Genomic DNA, 21,963 nt, shown 5'->3' on the forward strand with positions numbered 1-21,963 from the left:
CAGGCTAATTTCTGGTTGTTGGTCAGGCAGGACTGCTTTTATTAACACACAGCAAACTCATTAGTGCATTAGCATGTACTGTCCAGTTGAATTATTACCATGTGAGTACAAATCCTGATCATGGCATTATATCTGGCTTAAGAATACACTGTAGGTAGAAATGTATTATACCAAGGTATACACTGTAAATGATCGTTCAACGCTTACAGAGTGATCATATTGAATGATCTAAGATTCAGATAATCCCTGATCCTTTTCAGTCATATAACCAGATGCTGTAATATTATTGAATCATTTTACAATATTTCCTTCTAATGATTCAAGGAGGATTTAGAAATATTTCATTAGCTTTAAATTTGATATTTAATAGTATATTTAATAGTGTGACAGTTCAGTCAGCCCTTATGTGTTCATCCAGCGGTCAGTCTTTGTGTAAGTGAACACATGTGAGTCTCACTGCTCTTCTGTTAAACAAGATAAACTCTTCTTCCCAGACAGCTCCCTCAGCCGTAAATTATTATTTTATTTTATTTTTTTCCTTAGAAACAAACTCAATTATAGCTTTTAAATATAGGTTTAATTCGGGGTCTTTATAAATAACTATTGTAGAAGATTTTGTTTTAATTCTCGGCTCCTGGTCAGCACACTCGGAGAAGATGCGTTTATTTGTTCTTACACAAAAAAAGATAATTACAGCAGTGCATCTTAAAAAAACGTAAATAAATAAATAAATACACCATGCGTATATCAATTAATTCGTTCCTTAAAGAACATTATTAGTTTAAACCCACAGGCCGGAAGGGAAAAAAAAGCAATGCGTCTTTTGACACGTTTTGCGCAAAAAAAACTATAAAACAATCCAGAAAAAAATGAATGAATGAATGAATAAATAAATTCGCGCGCCTATTATTATTATTATTATTATTATTATTATTATTATTATTATTGATTATTACGATGATCGTTATTTTGTTGCGTCATATCATAATACCGCAAAAGAAAGCAATTAAAATTGGATTAATTAAAATGGCTGACCGATTAGCTTTTAGGGTTCGCCCTTAATTTTATATGAATTATTTAAAATTGGTTTTAACATGCTTTAAAAAAATATATTTAAGATAATTAAATACGCCTGTATCGCATCGGACAGTGCTAAATAAGTTTTACGCACCGAAGATCTAGTGAAATTAATTACATTTTTTATTCGTTTTACAATCTAACACAACATATATCCGATGCGGTCCTTGTTTTAATTAATTACTTTTGTTTAAAGCATTTATCATTAAATTAATTTAATGAATCCTCTTTACTGAAGATCTCTTTAAAGCTTTTGTCGATACACTGCGATTATTTCGATTGTCTCATTGTCTGGACCTTACTAGCAAAGACTGCGTCATTACAGTTTTTCATTTTTTTTCTGTTTGAAGATATGATTCTTCTACTTTTACTTCTTTACTCACACTAAATAATTGTACTTTTTTTTAATCTTAGACACGCATGCATCTGAGAAATCCGGATCAAAACTAAATCAGATTTCATTATTACAAAGACCTAAAATTTAGGTTTATTTTACGACGAGACAGTTCATATGTTTCATTTTGAAATAAAGCTACAAATATGGAGAGCGATCGTGGGACACACTCATTGAAAATAAAACACAATAAAGTCCCAGAATTATGATCTATCTACTTGAGTACCATAAACACACACTCAGGCTTATTGAGGGTCCCTGTGTGATGTGGAGTGTGCAGGGAAGAATGTCCTATAACGCTGAAGGAAATGAATGAAGTGCTCCTCTCATCCGTCCCGAGCTCTGGCTCCTCCTCCTGCCTCCTCCGTTTGCCTCTATTTGAGCCTTCTGGCCTCCAAAGAAAACAGACACACGAGTAAAGGAGCTACACCTCTCCTCCTCCTTCTCCTTAACCTCCTCCTTCCCCGTCCTAGCTTCCTTTCTCTCTCACTTCACTCCATTCAGGGAACTCGGCCTGGTAGCGACTGTCCCACTGAGTCCTCTCTTTCTCTGTGCTTCGTACCTCACTCTCCATCCATCAGTACCTTGTTCTGCTATTAAGCTTGCGAAGAAAAGTCTCACGCTTATGGAGGCAGCGTTAATGCTGAAGTTCAAGTCTCTTAGTTTCAGAACTCAGCCATGAAATTTCACCGGACTTGATTTTTTTGATTCATCTTTCACCCACCTCGGATTCTGAATTCAGACTCATTCCTTGTCTTTCTATTTTGGAGCTGTTGTCCGAGGTGTGTGAGCCAGCCGCCATGGGTTCAGACGTACGCGACCTCAACACACTCTTGTCTCCAGTGCCGGCCTTGCCAGCAGGGAACGGGAACTGCCCTCTGCCTGTCAGCAATGCCCCTCAGTGGGCACCCGTGCTGGATTTCCATACTGGTGCCCCCTACAGTTCACTGGGCTCACACTCCTTTATCAAGCAAGAACCCACCTGGGGGTCCACAGACCCCCATGAGGACCCACACTGTGGCATCAGCGCTTTCACCGTCCACTTCTCAGGACAGTTCACAGGTAGCGGGGCGTGCAGGTACGGTGCATTCGGAGCACCCACACCGAACCAGACTCCCTCGAGCCAAAGCCGGATGTTCAGTAACGGGCCGTATCTGTCCAACTGCATGGACGGCCAGACGGGATCCAGGAACCAGGGTAAGAAAATGGCTTTCTGTCTCTCTCTCTCTCTCTCTCTCTCTCTCTCTCTCTCTCACACACACACACACACACCTGACATGGTTTAAGATCTGTGGCTCTATTAAATAATTTCCATATATAATAATATTCTTGTTAATATCAGACTTTATAAATACTTTATAAACTTGACAGTTGTAGAAGTCCGGATTGGATATTTATATATATATATATATATATATATATATATATATATATATATATATAAATATATATATATAAATATATATATATATCAGCTCAAGTCTTGGGCTTAATTTTGAAATGAAACAAAGTGCAAAAGTGCTGGTGACTACAGAATACGGGTAATAAATTTCCCTAACTAAAATCAGAACACACACACACACACACAGTGTCAGGAATACACTTGTTTCAGAGAAAGGCCTTTACCAGAGCTCTTGGTGTTATTGATGTTCATGTTTCAGGGTCACAAACTTCATTTCAGAAACCACATAACACATATGTCAGTGTGATTTCACTGAATATGTCCGTGTGATGTCTTGATTTCCAGAAAAAGAACATTTAGGGCCTTCACCAGGGATCGATATGGCAACAACTGAAAAGCAAACGCAGCCAAAAAAGTTTCTTCCTCTTGTAGTCATGTAGTGCTTGTGTGAGATTCCATCATGTGGAGTAACTAGAGGTTAAAAAAGTGCATTAGTAATAAAAATCCATCAGAATAGAAATGGAGCTAAAATCACATCCTAACCCCTTATTATATTCCTAAATATTTTTATTGTTTCTCTCTCTTGAAACATACATAAATTTAACTAAACCGTTCACAGTGACCGATATGATTACCTAGCATTCAGGAGTGACTTAATTCTACTACCGTGAACATAATAATAATAATAATAATAATAATAATAATAATAATAATAATAATAATAATAACATTTCAAAAATTGTATATAATATTCGTAGACTTGCTAGAGTTATCTTTAACAGAATTCTTTAAATTCCATTTAAAATATAAAACAACTCAATTATAGATTGCACTGAAAAAGTATCATTCGAGAGGTTTATTCCACACTGACGAGGCACAAATGAAAGAAAACAATCAGCATGTGGTTGTTGACCTGCTCGTTATTATTTGCTGACCGTCTGATTACAGCCTGTGTTAACATTCTGAAGAGGAGTTGTTTATTTTCTTGCGTATCACACTCGGACATCACAGTCACTGATCGTGTGCTTTCCAAAACAATTTCCAAAACTATTTATTGACATTTTTTTCCAACATGCAGACAAATGTGTTTGTGACTGAAGCCAAGTCCCAGTAACATATCCTCTTAAAATTTAAGACGATTTTTCAGTTAGTGTCTTCATCCCAAATGGAGGTCATCTAGGCCTGCTGTGTGTATTTATTCATGCCAGAGAGGATATGCATGGTGGATGTAAACTTCTTAATTGTATGATTCAGTCCGCCTGCCTGAATTGAATTAATTCAAGTTTTTCCTTTAATTTGTCACTAGCCTGTAGTAGGTTTTGTAGTATGTCCTGTGTGTTGTACCCTAACAAACAATTCCCTTAAATCTCATTAAACAACAACAACAATAATCATTTGGGTGCTTTATAAAATTAAAATTAAAATCCAGACCAATTGTGTCGAAAAGATGCACACAAAGTGATTAATGTTTATCTTTATTAAACACCATTAGACGTGTTGCTTTTGGTCATGGGGAGTGTAGATGAAAAAAAAATTGGGAGTACAGAAAGAAAACAGTCATTTCCTGTGAAAGTGATGGATTTTGTTGTGCGAAAAAGCATTGTGATATTTAAACAAGCAGCATTAGGAAAAATTGTCAATTATGCATCATGCATCATCCTTAACCAACACACTTTCAGTTTGTTTATTCATTTGTTCAGACTCTGGATTATGTCAGTGTGTGCAAGCTGAGAGAAAAAAAAATCTCATAAACTGTCTTTAAAAATTCTCATTAAAAAAATTAAATATTTTCATTAACATATAAAATCAGTTTACTCTATTATATTGTATTCATATTTGTTTAAATAAAGAAAAACATTTTACATTTTACAATATTATATAAAATAAATATTACAATTAAAGTTTATACAGTTCATTGATCTGATCTTAGGTAAAATATAGCACTTAATGTAAAAAAAAAAATAAAAATATATATATATATATATATATATAGTCATTTTCATTAATTTTATGAAAATGATCATTAATTTTTGATCATTTTCATAATTTCTTTGGCAATAAGCTACTACACAGAAACACATACTGCTCGTAAACACTGTACATAATCAAATAATACATTACAGTAATAACTATATTATAGTCCAATTATTATATCATAATAAAATATATTTTCATGATAACTAGTCTCTATGATAACTACATCTCAGGATTTAGTTTTCAGCCTCAAAAACTTTTGAGTTATGATTCATGATGTCCCACAGCACATCCATGACGAAATAACAACACCGCAATACCGATCTGTTTGACTTCTACATAAAATCTCCTGAATGATCCCTCAACCCAACCTATACCAAATGCAGCCCTTTATTTCATCCGCCATACGTCACAAGCATCATAATCTGTTTGATAAACACGATAAAGGATAAAGCACAAGGCGAAGGTTTTATGTTTTCTACCATTAAGGGATTGTGAAGTCACAGTGAGTTATAGAGTACATAAAACCCGAAGAGTTCATGACGGCCACGCGGCGTGTGCTTTATGATTTTGAAACGGCTCCCATGTTAACCTTCGATAAAGTTTTTCTGAATATTACAGTAACATTTTTGTGTTCTTAGTTATGTGTATAGTTTGACTCGAGAAATGATTTGTTAAACGAAAGCTTATCTTTAACTCAGATGTAGTGAAGACATGCTTGGTGCTTATTTCCTTTTTCTTTTTGGCTGGACTGTGTGACACAGATGTGCGTTTGTTGTTAGCCATGTTAACTTTACAGCGTCGATGCAAACCTAAGAAAGCAGAATCTAGACACCAGCCATGTCTTTTTTTTTATTTTTAATTGTTTTTGTATGTGTGTGTGTGTGTGTGTGTGTGTGAACCTTTCCTTTAATAGGAGAGACTTGAACCTAAATGCCTGTACTAATATGTAGTGTATACATGTGTACTGTATGTATTTTGATCAACCTAAAACAGCGACACCATTATTGTATTTCTGCATCATTTTAACACACAACACTGAATTGTCTTGTTATTGCGACAGGTAGTTACAGCCAGGTAAATTTAGGAACATTGCTAAAGTCTCTGGTGTAACCCCAAACACACACACGCACACACATGTTAATGGGCAGACTCTCACACACCCCATGGCTCAGGGTGCTCCTCCCAGTCTCCAGGCCCATCAGCGAGCCCGGTGGGGTGGAAGAGGAATGGCCCTCTTTAATGAGTTTCTCTGTCGTTCCGAGGTGAAAGTGGTTGCATGTAATTAATGAAGGCAGCGTTGGGACGCGATGATTTACGAGGCCGAGGATGACCCGGGGTCACCCCAGGCATGATTCATACCCTAAACCTAGTGTCTGCTCTCGACTGTATCGTCCTGACCAGCGTTTGTTTGCACTCGCGGCTCGTTGTTCCCCCTCCAACTCTGAGTCAGGAGGGCCAAGGGTCATTAGGGTACGAGAGGGTCATTACCTAGCCATTAGCTACAGAGCGCGTCCTTTTAGCCACCCAGCACATTGTTTTTTTTTTGTTTTTTTTTAATTTGATGTAGAAATATAGAACAAAACTTTTTTTTAAGTTTTAGTATACGTTGTTATCTTTCGGAGCTAAAAGACAGATAATAATATTTTTGTCAATAAATATTCGATCTTCCTATACTGGTTTGAAATAACAATTATACATCTTAACTTAAAATAAATTATTTTGTAATATAATACATATATGCAAATTAAAGTTCAACATAAAATGACATGATAATTTAGACAATTTTCACATTGCTGTCGTTTCAATGCTTGAATTGTCTCTCTCCAGGTTACAGTGCAGTTTCCTTCGACGGAGCCACGAATTACGGACACACGCCGTCGCACCACGCCTCGCAGTTCCCCAACCACCCCTTCAAGCATGAAGACGCCATCCCGCAGCAAAGCAACATGGGTAAAAATCAGCACCAATTACAAAGTCTCTTATGAGTTTCGCTTCATCTGTACACATTTCTATGCTCCGGCACGTACCCGCCGAGCGCCTGAGTGTTTTTCCTTTCGCTCCGAAGTCAAAGGGCAAACTCTGTCCAAATCAATCCTAGGTCAAGTTGCACTCAGACTCTTCCCTTGACGGTAAATCAGTACGCTTTTTTCTTGTGGTCTCGTGCACATAATGCTGTGTGTTGAAACACCTTAAGAAACACCTTATCAGGCTCTTCCAGCGTTATAAATCCTTCTGGAGACCACCAAGCTGATAGCTAGTCAGAACAGCAACTTGAGAGCACTTCTGTCAGGTTTAGAGCCGCCATGGGACACGTAAGGGCACCGATTCCTCATTTGCACTTGCGAGCACGAGGTCAGCCTGCTTTACTGCTTCAAAGAGAGCCAGGCCGCTGTTTTCATAAGTGCAGAGTGTACTCGGCTGCATCTCCCCAAATCCTCCCCGAGCTCAGATTCCCACTCTGAATCCACTACACCACACACACTCACACACACATACACACACATACACACACATACACACACACACACACACACGCTTGCTCATGCATTTCATTAAAACTGCAAAGTTACGATACGTGAAGCAGGCAGCCTTTTTTTTTCTTTCCACATGAGACTTAAGATATACAAAGTGTCCACGCAGGATTCGTTCTCGTTAGTTCGAGGAATAAAAGTTTAAAAAGATTTGACTTCCTAAATTAAGCGTGTTTTCCTGGAGTGAGAGCCTCAAGGGCTGAGTAAGGGAGAGGCCTGGAAATCTGACATAGTTTTAAGCCGTTAAGATGAAAATCCCCAAAGCGAATTGGACTATTGGCTGAACCGTATTATTTGTTAGGAAGTTGTTCCACACGCTTGATTTCAAGCACATTATTTTTTGAGCTTGATAAATGTGCGTGTGCATATGGGAAGACACTGAGCGCTATGATTACTGTTTCCCATTGCTAACCCACAGCTTTGGATCTTGTGTTATAAGGTGAGCAGCAGTATCCCGTTCCTCCACCTGTTTACGGCTGCCACACGCCGTCCGAGAGCTGTACAGGGAGCCAAGCCCTGCTCCTGAGAAACCCTTACAACAGGTACGATCATAAACTACCTTCTTTCTTTCTTTCTTTCTTTCTTTCTTTCTTTCTTTCTTTCTTTCTTTCTTTCTTTCTTTCTTTCTTTCTTTCTTTCTTTCTTTCTTTCTTTCTTTCTTTCTTTCTTTCTTTCCTTTTAAAAAAAAACAAAAAAAACTTCTCTTGCCTGTTCATGCTTTTTTTCCCTGCCTAGTAAAACTTTATAGGTGTCTAGAGTGTAGTTACTTTTACAAAGCAACCATTTGCAATGTTAAACATATAATAATATTAAAATCACAGCCACTGATTTGGATTAAAACAGAAATTGCGCCTTGGACCAAGCGGTTTCAGCCGGTCACTGCCAACTTCTACTTTTCCACACACAACCTAGTGTCATAATAACATACACCTCCGAAGAGCTATCCAGAAGCTTCTGAGAGGGCTAGGTGATATATCCCGAGCGTACCATTAACGCAGAGAACATTTACAGGCCCATGTCAAGGGCCTTGTTTACATTATACAAATGCTGTCCTTTAGGCTTATCCATTCACTGTTCGACATAAAAGTAAAATATTTTTCCAGTGAGCATGACAACACGGTATGGACTATGATATAATATGATTTATTAGGTTTGTTATGCAACCAGTGGAGACGGGAAATTAAATTTCACCTCCATTCATCCATAAATAGTACAGGATGTAAAACAAACAGGTTGCAATCAGCGGCTTTCTTTCAACCCATGAAGGTCAGGCTAACACCGAGCATGCCCAATGCATAGAGGAAAGAGGAAGTGATGTAAAAAAGAGCAATTAAGGGGTTATTTTAGAAAGGAATGCTATATACTGATTTATATAAGGGATGGAAAAATACTTGATCCTGATTGGTCGGTAGATGTTAACTATTCTATTCTATTCTATTCTATTGATCAAATATTTAATCAGTGTTGTGTAACCATGTTGGAATGTAACCATGACAACAAGCATAAATAAAGTTTGAAATAAAGGCTTTGGCAAACATAAATAAGAAAAATTTCCCACTTGGATTTTCATGTATGTCAGACGACTGCTTCATTACTTTGGCATTCAAAAGTGCATAAATGTACAAAAATATTTTATATTGTATTTATTTTAAAGAGGAAACAGATCTGCTTCATTTCCTTTGCCTTTGTATCAAATGTTTTGGATTTTAGAGATTTTGTTGTGAAACAATGCATGCGTTTCTGTTCACCATTCAGCCTTCATGAAAGGCCTTGTTTCAACTATATGGACTTTCCTACAAAATTCTGTCCACTTGAGTTAAATTCTGTAAAAAGATCGCTGTACAGAACAAGAGTGTACTGATATAATAGATATGACAGAACATGCTGTTCCATTAAAAACACTTAATATATGTCGATGAAGTCGACCTACAGTATATGAGAACATCAGCTCTAGCTCAAACACGTCTCAGAAAAGAAACATTTCCAGCATTAAAATGACAACATGTGCGATTTTGATTGATGGCACTTTACTTCATCAAGGCTGGGTTTCCGTCCTACAGCCAGCAGCACAAGCTCACCAGAGGTCAAGTGCTGAATAGCAGAATGTACCAGGCCAAGATAAACTGTCCTTTCCACTACTGGCTTCCACTTTTTAACCAGTCCCGAATTCCTTCCCTCTGATAACCGTTCTCCGAGGAGTTCCCTCCGCAGCCCGAGACAGCCGTGCGCTTGCTACCGGGTCCGAAAAACGAGCTGCGGAATTCCTGAAATACTTCAGAGATGTTGTTTTGCAGCTCTGAGGGAACATAACGATTCAAAACAGCAGAATCAGACCGATAGGCGAGCTTCCACTCCGCTCTGGCTTCGTCATCCAGTTCCCGCTCGGCATGTTGTAATAAACAGACTCCTATCTGCTGGAGTTAAGGGGGAACTGGGAATCCTCAAATCAAAATGCTATGCAGCTTTACTTTTTTCTTCTTTTTTCTAATCGAATGCCTGGTACCAGCAGCTCTGTATTTACATAGTGTAAGCTTGGAGCTGCTGTTTTTAGACGTTTCGAGGTGGTTGGAATGAAAACATGTTGAGTTATCAAAAGCAGAGCCAAAGATGGGTCATTGTTGGCGTGTAAAACATGAAGAAATTATGGAAAGTATAAACCACCCCTGTTCCTCCACACTGCAAGGGGAAAAAAGGGGATAACACACACCAAGGGTGTTGCAATTGTGTGTTGTATTAAAACATTATCCATTAAAACCACACGTCATGACATATTGCTAACATTATAAATGTTTAAGCAGTGCAGGCTGCATTCCAATAAAGCTGCAGTTGTGTAGTTAGACTGTACCAGGTACCAGCACACACCAGCATACACATTTCCAGTGGTGTGATGTCAGGGGAACTGAAGATAAATCCAAACTATGTGTTTGGTTAAGCACCTGGCAGAGTAACTAATGGTCCTCCAGTCAACCTCTCAATAACGTATGGCAGTGTCTTGCTCAGAGAAATGGGCTCATTTGATTAACTGATTATCCTGCTGCTCTGGGTGACCCCCTTCTGTGTGTGTGTGTGTGTGTGTGTGTGTGTGTGTCTGAGAAATTCATTTACCGAGGATGCCCCTTTTCAAAACCATTTTTCATTCAAAGTCTAGGTGTTTTTGACAGACAGCACAACAAAGGGGTTCTCTGCATTTGCAACAGTAACAACAAACTAAAATTAAATAATTTCTCTAAAGTAAAATTATTTATCAAAATAAAAAAACCTATTTACTTAAGTGTTGACTTGTGCTTGTTTGAACCCCAGCAGTGACAATTTATACCAAATGGCGTCCCAGTTTGAGTGCATGGCCTGGAACCCTGTCAACACGCTGGCATCCAGCATCAAGAGGTACGTGAAAGGTGACGCGATCTCATTGGAGGAATTCAGCCACATGTGGATTAGTAATACATTTTTCTCAGAGTTCACTACGGAGAAGAAAACCGTGGTTAGGGTGTGTCACTAAACCACACATTTGATCGACGCCATGAGTTGTAAATCAGAATGGAGTAAAGCGGCTTATTGTAGAGCAAAAAATAAAAAGAAAGAAAGAAAATAATGTTTATATTTCAGGAACAGAAGATTATTGCAGTCAGTTTGAGCCTACAGCGTAAACTGCAATGTGACAACGGAATATTTATAATAATGCATGTATTAATTAATCATTTTGTATATTCAACCTTATGTATATGAGGTGTGTAATGGACAACAAAACATAAAGCCCTTGCAACCAAAGCTTAATTTATAGAAATGTAAGTAGAATAGAAGAGAACAGAAGAGATGTTGTGGGAAAATAATCAATGACAGGATGGGAAATTGATTTTTTTCCTAAAACAGTTTATCTTTTATTCCTTTTATACCACTGAAATTCTCTCTTCTTAACTTTTATATCAGTGATTTAGTTTGAAATATGTATAATGAAGCAACAAACATCATTCCTGTTATTACTTCTGTTATAGCAGCAATAATCAGTCGTTCCCTCCACCAGGCTAGCTTTTTTCCTCCTTTGAGATTTTTATTATGCTTATTTACTTAATTCTGATCCACTCTTTGAAACCACATACTATTATTACTATCCGTCTTATTCTAGATTATTTTCTTTAAGTTGAATTAAAAAAAGTAACAACAATAAAAAAATTGCTGTAGCCCTGACTGTTACAGGCTAAGTGCTGAGACTGGAGACTCCTTCCAAAAAAAGTTAAATAGACATTTCTTCTCAATATCATTTCTTCTCATTATCAATAGCTGTATGTTTTAAAATCTCAGTGCAATCTGTTATTATGGAATGATTATGAGCGTATTAGAACGAGTGTATTAATATCAAGCAGCCTGGACTATTGTTTGAGCTGCTGTAAATGAATCAACACTTTCAGAACATAAGATAAAATTAAATCAAGGTCAGGTTCAAAATCCCAGACTGGTCAAACTGACAGCTGGAATATTATATAATTTAGTAGAATTTTAAAAAAGAGAGAGAGAGATAGGAGCTTGCATCTGCCTGCCCCATGCTTTCATGATAAAACTCAGTACTCTTGCCTTGTGTGTGTGTGTGTGTGTGTATGTGTGTGTGTGTACTCTGTTTTGTCTGGACGGAGAGTGATATCCGGCCATATATTTCCCCCGTGGCACCGTAGCCTTGAGCCGGCCCGAGAGCCGGCCCGTAGGGAGGAAGGGAGCGCACTGGGGGAGTAGTGGAAGTGCATCGCTGCACAATGGGACGGCCTATCCTCCTGTGGGAATGAGTATCCACAGCCCCCATCCTTCCAGGATTTAAAAAAAAAAAAAATTAGACGCCCCAGTGTGTCCCCTGGGGATGGATACGCGAATGCTGTTGGTGCTGTTCTATCCAAAGATGATCTCAGACTATATCCATCCATCCGGCTGATCTGTTCATCCCTGGAAAAGCTTCACCTAGACATAGACGTACAAGCAGGGCGCTCTGCTCTGTGAACGAATGAACTGTGAGAAGATTTATCACAGGATGCCGTTTTGCACTGTCCTTCAGTCTGGCTGGCTTTGCGTACGTACAGACAAAGAGAGCTTTATAGTTACCGTTTCACCCTTACTTAGTCAGGATAAAGACGTCTTTTAATAACATTTGGCTTGTGAAGGGGAAAAAAAGGGAAGGAAAATTAGCTCCTTTTCACAAAGCAATTCTTCTCTATCTACTGCTATGTTATTTCAAGATAGTGATAGTTCCGGCTGTAAGACAAATCACACGTTTGTATTAATATTCTTATACACAGTCATTGCTGTAACAACGTCTTACACACAGCATTATATGTCCGCGTAAAAGAGATTAATTTGAATTGTTGAGATGATGAAGTTTTTGCATTTAGGAAAGGAGTCTCCAGTGCAGAGTTTTGCATTGATCAGAAGTAAAGCTGTAACTCAGCAGGAGGGAGGATTCGTTTCACAGAGGCTCAGCTCCATAACATTACGTCTAACTAAAAATAAATCGACTAATATACATTTTGTTAGTATTGCTGTAGTGTACGAGGAATAAACAACATTAAGCGTTATATTCTTTTTATATGTAGCGGGTCAGAGAAAGAAAAATAAAGCTAAAAAAAAAGAAAAAGCAAATAAGGAAAAAAAATATTATGTAATATGAAAGCTATTTATTTACTTAATTCTGATCTTTTCTCCGTGAAATGGCATACTATTATCACTTCATGTTCTAGATTAGTCTATAGTACACATCACTGTCCTCTGAGTTCACACTAAAAAACATGGTAAAAAAATAAAAACAGCTGGATGATTGACTGTAGTTTACACATAGGACAGAAATTTCCCATCACTCACCACAAAGTGCAGAATAAAGAACACGGCTAGCAGTAAGTATACATGCGAGATCTAAACCGAGTGTATAGGAAGTGATTTAAAAGTAGGTTTTATGTGCTGATCTACATGAAACACTTTAAGGTATTTGGTCATACTATGCAGTTTGAGACTGTGCAGCTTATAAATCGTGAGTTGGGAAATGTCTGGGGTGAAACAGAGGAAACTTGTGCAAATCCAGGGTCAGTGTACTTCGGTTCAGGTATAAATTCAGGAGAGAGCGAGAGGCCCAGCGTTCCCCATCCGTCTGTCTAACCGGCCCTACCTCGGATTGTTGAGGTGGATATATTGCACTTCGGAGCAGAGAGCAATTTGCCCCGATGTCAAGATAAGTTATAGAGATGAGCCTCGGTGTTTTACAGCCTGTTTCTTGCCCTATATATGTCACCTAAACCCTACACAGTAAAGCACAAGGAGTAGGAAGAATGCATACTATTCACAAGAGGGGAAAAGTTGTAGAAAAGTGTTTTGGCAGGTGACAGTCATTGTTTTCACATGTTGACGGTTCACTTTTCAGCACATTCTTCACATGCCGTAAATCTGCAAAACTGATCAGCTGCTGATAAAATCCAGCAGGTCAGACTGTGTTCAAGTGGACCACAACGTTATAGAATAACATTTTTGATTTGTTTATCATTATAGGCGTCACTTAATAACAATCAGCAGATTATTTTATATAATACAATTTAGTTTTATTCTCACTAAAGAATATCATCATTATTAAGTAAGAAAGTGAGTACATTTAATTTATATATAATTTAATAATACATTTCTGGTATCCTGATCTTTTTCTGATTCCTGTTTCTGTAGATTTATATAAAATATTTAAGTGATTTTTTGTAATCCATGAACATGACTAAACACTGAAATGTTTTATTGGCAGCCATCTTGGACAATTGGTTTTATTATTATTATTATTATTATTATTATTATTATTATTGTAGTTGTTGTTGTATTTTTGTTGTTATTTTAACAGTTTCGAAATTTTTACAATTATTTTTATTTAATTATTATTTTTTTACTTGCCTTTATTTGGCTTCATTTTGCTTCTAAACTTCGCCACCCAGAGTGTGAAGCCAGAAAAAGTCCATAAACCTGAAACATATAGATACAGAAAATAAAGACAGCTCTTTTATTTTAAAAAATAATGCCTTTTAATAATGATATTGTGCATCTCAATACAACATGAAACAAGTATGACGATTTGAACTACATTGAAGATTTCTATGGAGAGATCTGCTTTCCGTGTCAGACGCAGTATGCTCCTGCTATGGGTTAAAATAGCGTACGTGATTTTTGTTTTTTCTTCTGTCGAGTGATTCCTTGATAACAGAGTGAGCAGAGCATGTTAAATAAATAGCAATGCAAGTTTTGAAAGAGTTGAAAATTTCTCCTGAGGAAAATATTGTGTGTGTCTCCTCCTTACTCAGTCATACACCGGGTTATGAGAATGACCCGAGCACGCCCATGGTGTACAGCTGCAGTACCCAGTACCGAATACACACCCATGGAGTCTTCAGAGGCATTCAGGTCAGTACACACACAAACACACATATGCAAAATGTGCATAGTATTAACTAGTACGTATCTAAGGATTATTAATTTATGTAAACAGCTAGTTATGTTAGCTGGTGTGTGTCAGATGGCAAGATTTGTTTCACTCATACATACATTTCAGTGCAATGTCATTTAGAATGAACTGGAATACATTGGGTGGGTTTTCCCCTGTTTGCTAATACAAGGCCAAGGTGGGGTCAACACACACACACACAAATTTATACACACAAGCACACACTTTAGACTCCCCTGAATCTCCACACAACTCACGACGTGAAAGAGCACGCTTTAAAAAGGCGACGAGTGATAAAGCAGACCCGAATGAACACGTAAGTGAAATCAACAGCAAATAAATAACAATAAAGCCAGGAAGAATGACTCTGATGCAATGAGAGACTTGTGTGAGAGGAAGCAGGAGCCTGCCAGAACATTTGAGACACTTAAAAGGCATTTTTGGATGAGAGAGAGAGAGAGAGAAAACTCCATTAGAAACAAAGCTACAGTTTCCATTTGCAACCACATGCTAATAAATCATTAGGTCTTAATTAATGTCTGTCAGCGGGCTTAAAGCCGTGCTAGCAGAGATTCTCCAGAGCTAGCTCCTCATTGAGCTCCCCTGAGTGTTTTAGAAATCATTAAGCAGTGCAGCATGACGTTAAAGTAGACAATTTTTCTGTAGTAGATATGTTGCGGGAATTAATTACACACCATCAAGCAATAATAATAATAATAATAATAATAATAATAATAATAATAATAATAATAATAATAATAATAATAATGAATCTTAATGAGTAGTGAATATAGAGCAGGCTGTATAATCATGTACTTTCTGACCTTACTATACACACTATAAAAAAATTGCACACTAGCACAATAGCCACATCGGTGACCATGGCATAGACCGGCGCGTTATCATTCCCAGGGGGTCAGCAGATAGAGTCTGGCAGCAGAGCCGTAAAACACTTTAGTAATTTACTTATCAGTAGCATTTACCACACATTCATTACCACACCAGCGTATAGAAAAACGCCATTATGCTAAGCGCTAGCTAATTAAGAGCAGATGGGCCCTAACAGTGGGCAAATGAGGGGTGGGGGAGAGCGGCCATGGGATAAGGGCGGACTAACATCCGTGACTAACAGCTCCCATTTGGCGGCTAAATCGGTGGCCATGGGTGAATCCCAGTGATCATTTCACAGCTAATTTTGCAATAATGAGCTTTGGGTGCACAAACTATTTTTGTCAGGACTAAGAAGCACAACAGCAAAGTGATTGCATCTTATGTGGATGTGATAGCTTAATGGTTAAGGTGCTCAGAAGGTTGTGACTTTGAATCTCAGGTTCACCAAGCTGCCACCATTGGGCCTCTGAGCAAGGCCCTTAACCCTCATTTGTATGAAATGACATAAAATGTAAGTCGCTCTGGTTAAGGGCGCCTGCCAAATGCCAGAAATGGAATTGTAAACTGTTCTCCTTGTTGATCATGGTGCATCTTTACTGTAGGATGTCAGAAGAGTCCCAGGCATCGCTCCTGCCATCGTGCGCTCCGACACCAACGAGAAGCGGCCGTTCATGTGTGCTTACCCGGGATGCAACAAGCGCTACTTCAAACTCTCCCACTTACAAATGCACAGTCGCAAACATACAGGTACCGAGAGCTTCAGAAAGAGATGTGTATGGTTCTCCAGATCAAAAAATGTTACAAACAAAAACTTCTACAAGCTACTTTAAAATTAGGAACACTGTTTTAACATCAGTACACTTTGGTTAATGTTTAATTTCTGAAATTTCCATCCGTTTTCATTAAAATTGTGATCATATTTTTGTCTGACATCATTTTTAATGGTAAACAAGAAAATTCCAGACCCCAAGGGATCACCAGACCCCACTCTGGACACACACTCATTAGCACAGAAAGTACATTCCATGCATCTCCAGTATAGATAGAGACTTTCCTGTACTGCATAATTTCATGTTTTCTCTGCGCATAAACACCAGATCAGATTCCTCCAAGCTTTGGTTCAGTTCCAACTTCCAGCCTCAGAGAGTCAGATAATCAAGACCAATGTAATGCTGATTAACCACAGATCCAGAAACAAGGCCAACATTTTGGAACGGCTGTGTGCCTTTTAGATTATTTAACCGCCGCACAAAGGACTGATGCTTTTTGACACCAGAAAACCGGAACTGTTTTTTTCCATCAGACACAGGATCATTAAGAAGGGTACCAACAAGAGCAACAACACACACTTCAGACATTACACACATCACACAATTAGACATCACACACTTAATATCACACACACACAGACATCACACACTTAGAAAACACCACACACACAGAACACACTATACACTTAGACATCACCATACACTTAGACATCACCATACACTTAGACATCACTATACACTTAGACATCACCATACACTTAGACATCACTATACACTTAGACATCACCATACACTTAGACAACAACACACACGTAGACACAACACAACTTGTTATTTTACAACATATTACTTTATATTATAATTCATTATTTTTTCCACTAATTTCACTGATTCTAGTGTAAGCTAATGCTAGTGTGATTTAATATTTTATAGCACACTATTGCTGAATTCTGGATTCTGATTGGTTACAAAGTGTTGATTCATTTTTATCACAGCAGTTTTGACATTTAGTTATAGGGCTAGTTATCTTTTCTGTAGAAATAACTTGAATTAAGCAGAGACACTTGAATCCTGGATGTTTCATATAACAGCTTATTTTCTCAAAAAGCCCTTCCTAGGGTTCCATAATATTTAATGAAACTTGCTACATGGCCAGAATTTTATGGACACCTGACCATCATAAGCATATGATCTCCACTCTTCTGGAAGGCTTTCTGCTAGATGTTGGAGCATGGGTGGGGAGATCTGTGTGGATTTCATTAAGCTACAAGAGCATTAGTGAGATCAGACTCTGATGTTGATGGTGCAGTCAGTGTTCCAGTTCATCTTAATAGTGTTCAGTGGGGATGGGTCAGAGTCAGGGCTCTGAAAAGTTCTTCCATTCAAACTTTAATCAGCACACCGTGTCCTCATGGAGCTCTGAGCTTTGTGCACAGGAAGTGTGAAGAGAAACTGTAAAGACATTCTGTACAATTGTGTGCTTCCAGCTTGGTGAGATTACTTCAACCTTTGGCCATGTAGTGTATAAATGGTTAAAACACATGATGTTCCATTCTGAAATTTCTAGTGATGGTTTACGAAGAAGGAAATACGTGCTGTTATTGGGAATATAATCAAATTTATTTCCCTGTCTGAGCCCACACTATCACAGTGTTTTATTCTTTACCTAAAACCAGCCAATCAAACAAAGTCACAGTGACCAGACCAGTCCTAGAATAAATTAAGATGGCAATAAATAAAGATCTGTTGCTTCCTGTTTAGTCTGCTTCTTGTTTTTAAAAGTGAACGGAAAAGCACATCTGCTGTCTTTGTGTCGCAGGAGAAAAGCCGTACCAGTGCGACTTCACAGACTGTGGCCGGAGATTTTCCCGGTCGGACCAGCTGAAGAGACATCAGAGGAGACATACAGGTTTGCTTCATCCATCTTCATCTGTCCTGTCCTCTCTTTCCCTTTTCTTCTGGCTTTCAGTTCACTCTTTTACACCAGAGGACAGCTTCTCAAAGCATGATACATATGGTTTGAGGCACAGATTAAGAATCGGTGATAAGCAGCTTATGTTTTATTTTCACCATGACTCCTTCCTTATGGCACTTGTGTATATTATATCTAAGCCATTAACACTGATACAAATGACCCTTCTCTAGCAGAAGAACAACGATGTAGTGTAATAGAGTCTAACGCGGTGATATAACACAGTCGGTTGTCAGTAGGAATGTTTAGAAACGTGTCATAGCGTGGGAGAAAGTCTGTGAGAAAGCGTCAGAGCTGAAGATGGCGACGTTTTCCTGATTCACTGCCTGTTACAGATGTATTGCTACTAGCAGGACACACTCTCACATCATCCATCCTGTATTAGAGAAATGTAACTCTTCTCTTCTAGTCCTCTTCCTCTTAGAAGGGATTCCTTCCTGGCCTCTACTGTAGCCTATACTCTTTCTCTCTTTGTGTGTGTGTGTGTGTATATGTGTGTGTATGCATGTAGGCGTTAAACCTTTCCAGTGTGAGACATGTCAGAGAAAGTTCTCACGGTCAGACCACCTTAAGACCCACAGCCGGACTCATACAGGTAAAACAAGTGCGTAAAACTTTTATTTTTTCACATCTTTATCCTCACTTGATTTTTCAAATAAATGATTTAATGGTGGTTTTTAGAAGTCTTGCCTTCCTTAAAGTCACCCTTAATATCATAAAATCTGTTTGGAAAATACAAAGGCTCATAATGCTCAAAAGGCAAGTGTTATTGCATCATAAAATACAAGAGCCAATCACATTCCAATATGCAAATACAAGCCATGCAGCATGAATTTCCCTTTTTTGTTTTGTAGAACTGCTACATCAAGCATCATAATTCCAAATAGCCGAATCTTCAAAAAATGTTTTTAAGAGTGACTTTAAGATTGAAGATTTTTCCTTTGCAAAACCATCTTCCTTGATCTCCGATCTCAGCTCTCACTCTGAACTAAAGTGCTCTTCTCTCTTCCCTCAGGTGAGAAGCCATTTAATTGCAGGTGGCCAAACTGCCAGAAGAAGTTTGCCCGATCTGATGAATTAGTCCGGCACCACAACATGCACCAGAGGAACCTGACCAAACTTCAGCTGGCCATCTAAAGACCCTGCTGTAACGAAAGCTGCTTCTGCTGTCAGATATATTCCAGTCCTGCAGGTCTCGCCTCTGCATGTTTGGCTCTGAAAGAGCTCGTGAAGACCCTGGTATTTAGTTCATGAATTAAAATATATATATATACAGCAATCTGCAGTGTTTGCAGCCTACAGTGTCTCTCTGACCGGAGATTGAACTTACTTCACTCGCCCAAAGTGTTATATTATTTTAAAAACACCTTGTGAACGTGTGTATTTGACATATGATAAGATTCGGATGATTCAAATCTCGAGAACACTGTTGCTAGGCAACAGGGAAACATGGCAGGCGAGCATAATGCCAGCTAATGACTCAGGCTGTGATTTAGCTAGCTGGCATGTAGCCGTTCGGGCTTTCTGAAAGGTTGAAAATGCACAGTGAGAGCAAAACCCAGATAAAAATGTCTAAAATATAAACATCTTCCTTAGAATTCTTGGCAGTTTAGGACAAAAAGGCTCAGTAAAATTATAATGTGATTACACACAACACCACAAACAGAACTTCCATGGATTCCATCACGCTGAGAAATTTCGACACGGGTGGACAAAAAAAAATCGCAAATCTGGTCTCTTAGCCTACTGGCCAAATATCTTATGTTTTAAATGCGCAATAATGCTAGAGTTATGTTATAATAAACTAACAAAATTAGGTGGTGGAATTCAGAGAGATTCTTTTTTTTTTTTAGCCTTCCACAAGAAGAAATAAAAAGGACATAAAAAAGGCGCCTGTTAGGAAAGAAAAGTTTTTGTTTGTGTTCTAAAATAAACATTGTTGTGGTCAGAAAATTGCCGAATATCAACTATGATGACCTGTGTAAATGGTTGTATTTTTTGGACCCTGTAAACACTTAAAAAGAATTTATGTCAAATTTCATATGTCAAGGTTAAAACCTAATATCCGGGTCAATCAGCTTAGCTTGTGGTTCAGCCCTCTCTCTACATCATCAGAAAATTTTCAGAAAATTTTAAAGCATTAAGTAGAAGAAAAAGCGCTGTTCATGTGAGCAAACAGCCTTGTTTAAATATTCATTATTTCTTCTTATTGTAATCGTTTTGATTTGGGCAGCGGAAGATAGTCTTAGAAGGGCACTTAGACACCACGGCGCAACTCTACGGACACTTCAGTACCAGCACTGGATGCCCCTTTTACCCCAGAGGCCGTGACCATGCCCTCACTAGTGCTGTCGAGATGTATAATAATACCTGCACGTTATATTCACCATGCTATCTCCTAGGAATTGTTAGACTAATTTATTACTTTTTTTTCTTGTAAATTAAGATCTCTTTTCTTTAATAAACCGAGCAATCCTTTCCTCCCACGTATCCAGAAGCCCACTTCATTATATCATGACTCCAGTGTTTGTATTCATGGACCAGTCATAAAGGTTTAACCCCTGAAGCTTTTGTCTGTCTGCTCTGTAAATAGTGTCTCTCTGTAACCATCAGGAGTTAAATTATGAGTAGGTCACACTGGCTATGTGACTGTGGTTTGTGGTCAAGTTGTAAATATTGCTGTCGCTCCACATCTGGAACAAGAAATAAATACTTCATTTTGTTTTGTTTCTTTTTTTCTTTTTTTGCGGAAAATGTGACTCACATTAGCAAAAGACAGGAAATGTGAAAACTACTCGGATGGGATCGTTCTGTTCCTTAAACTGTGTGTAATCTGTATCATATGATTATATGCAGTATGCTATTGATAACCTTTTTTATAATTAAATGTTGATGCCAGACAAAATGTGTGTGTGTGTGTGTGTGTGTGAGAGAGAGAGAGAGAGAGAGAGAGAGAGAGACAGAGAGAGAGAGATTTGGGATTTGGGACTGGTTGCTAAATTTACCTTTTTATTTTTCCCCCCAATAATTTACATCTCTCAAGGTTAGCTAAAGTTCAGAGTCCTTTCATTCCAGTAAATGACTGTGTCCCTGTGGTGTATCTGAAGACCCAAAACAGCACAATATTAAAAGTTATTCAAATTAAAAGCTAACTAAAGCTACATTTGGCTGTTTTTTGGACCTCAAGGCATTTCAAATGCTCAGTAAAGCCTTTATGGTGGGCTGAGTATACATTATAAATACTGTATGTTATATTCTTCATCACAAATTACATATTGGTTATTCTATCTATCTATCTATCTATCTATCTATCTATCTATCTATCTATCTATCTATCTATCTATCTATCTATCTATCTATCCACAGTGCCTTGCAAAAGAATTCATACCCCTTCAGCTTTTCAACAGTCACGTTAAAACCACAAATGTAAATGTATTTTATTAGGATTTTATGTGATAGACCAACACAAAGTGGCACAGAATTGTGAAGTGGAAGGAAAATGATC

The 21,963-nt window shown here is 38.0% G+C and overlaps 1 protein-coding gene across 4 annotated transcripts; it reads left to right on the plus strand.

Annotated features, from left to right (window-relative positions):
* The first annotated feature begins 1,877 nt into the window (after positions 1–1,877).
* wt1a (WT1 transcription factor a) lies at positions 1,878–21,363 on the plus strand. 4 transcript variants are annotated; one of them, XM_058396721.1, is made up of 9 exons: positions 1,878–2,668; positions 6,678–6,800; positions 7,821–7,923; positions 10,682–10,765; positions 14,686–14,785; positions 16,319–16,463; positions 18,306–18,395; positions 18,970–19,053; positions 19,474–21,363. In XM_058396721.1, exons 1-9 carry the CDS (start codon positions 2,272–2,274, stop codon positions 19,593–19,595), a joined length of 1,248 nt encoding a protein of 415 aa, XP_058252704.1. In that variant the 5' UTR covers positions 1,878–2,271; the 3' UTR covers positions 19,596–21,363. The 4 variants fall into 4 exon arrangements, with proteins under 4 accessions (XP_058252704.1, XP_058252706.1, XP_058252703.1 ...); XM_058396720.1 differs by having other exon boundaries at positions 1,880–2,668; positions 18,970–19,062; XM_058396723.1 differs by lacking the exon at positions 10,682–10,765 and having other exon boundaries at positions 1,879–2,668.
* Positions 21,364–21,963: the final 600 nt, after the last annotated feature.

Source organism: Hemibagrus wyckioides, linkage group LG08 (assembly GCF_019097595.1).
Source record: "Hemibagrus wyckioides isolate EC202008001 linkage group LG08, SWU_Hwy_1.0, whole genome shotgun sequence".
Lineage (NCBI taxonomy): Eukaryota > Metazoa > Chordata > Actinopteri > Siluriformes > Bagridae > Hemibagrus > Hemibagrus wyckioides.

Bases quoted from the DNA above. Each gene is read 5' to 3' on its own strand.
- wt1a (XM_058396720.1), top strand. From the start codon at position 2,272: ATGGGTTCAGACGTACGCGACCTCAACACACTCTTGTCTCCAGTGCCG. The intron at 14,786-16,318 runs GTCAGTACACAC...TCTTTACTGTAG, and splicing joins GAGTCTTCAGAGGCATTCAG to GATGTCAGAAGAGTCCCAGG. The intron at 19,063-19,473 runs GTGCGTAAAACT...CTCTTCCCTCAG, and splicing joins GACTCATACAGGTAAAACAA to GTGAGAAGCCATTTAATTGC.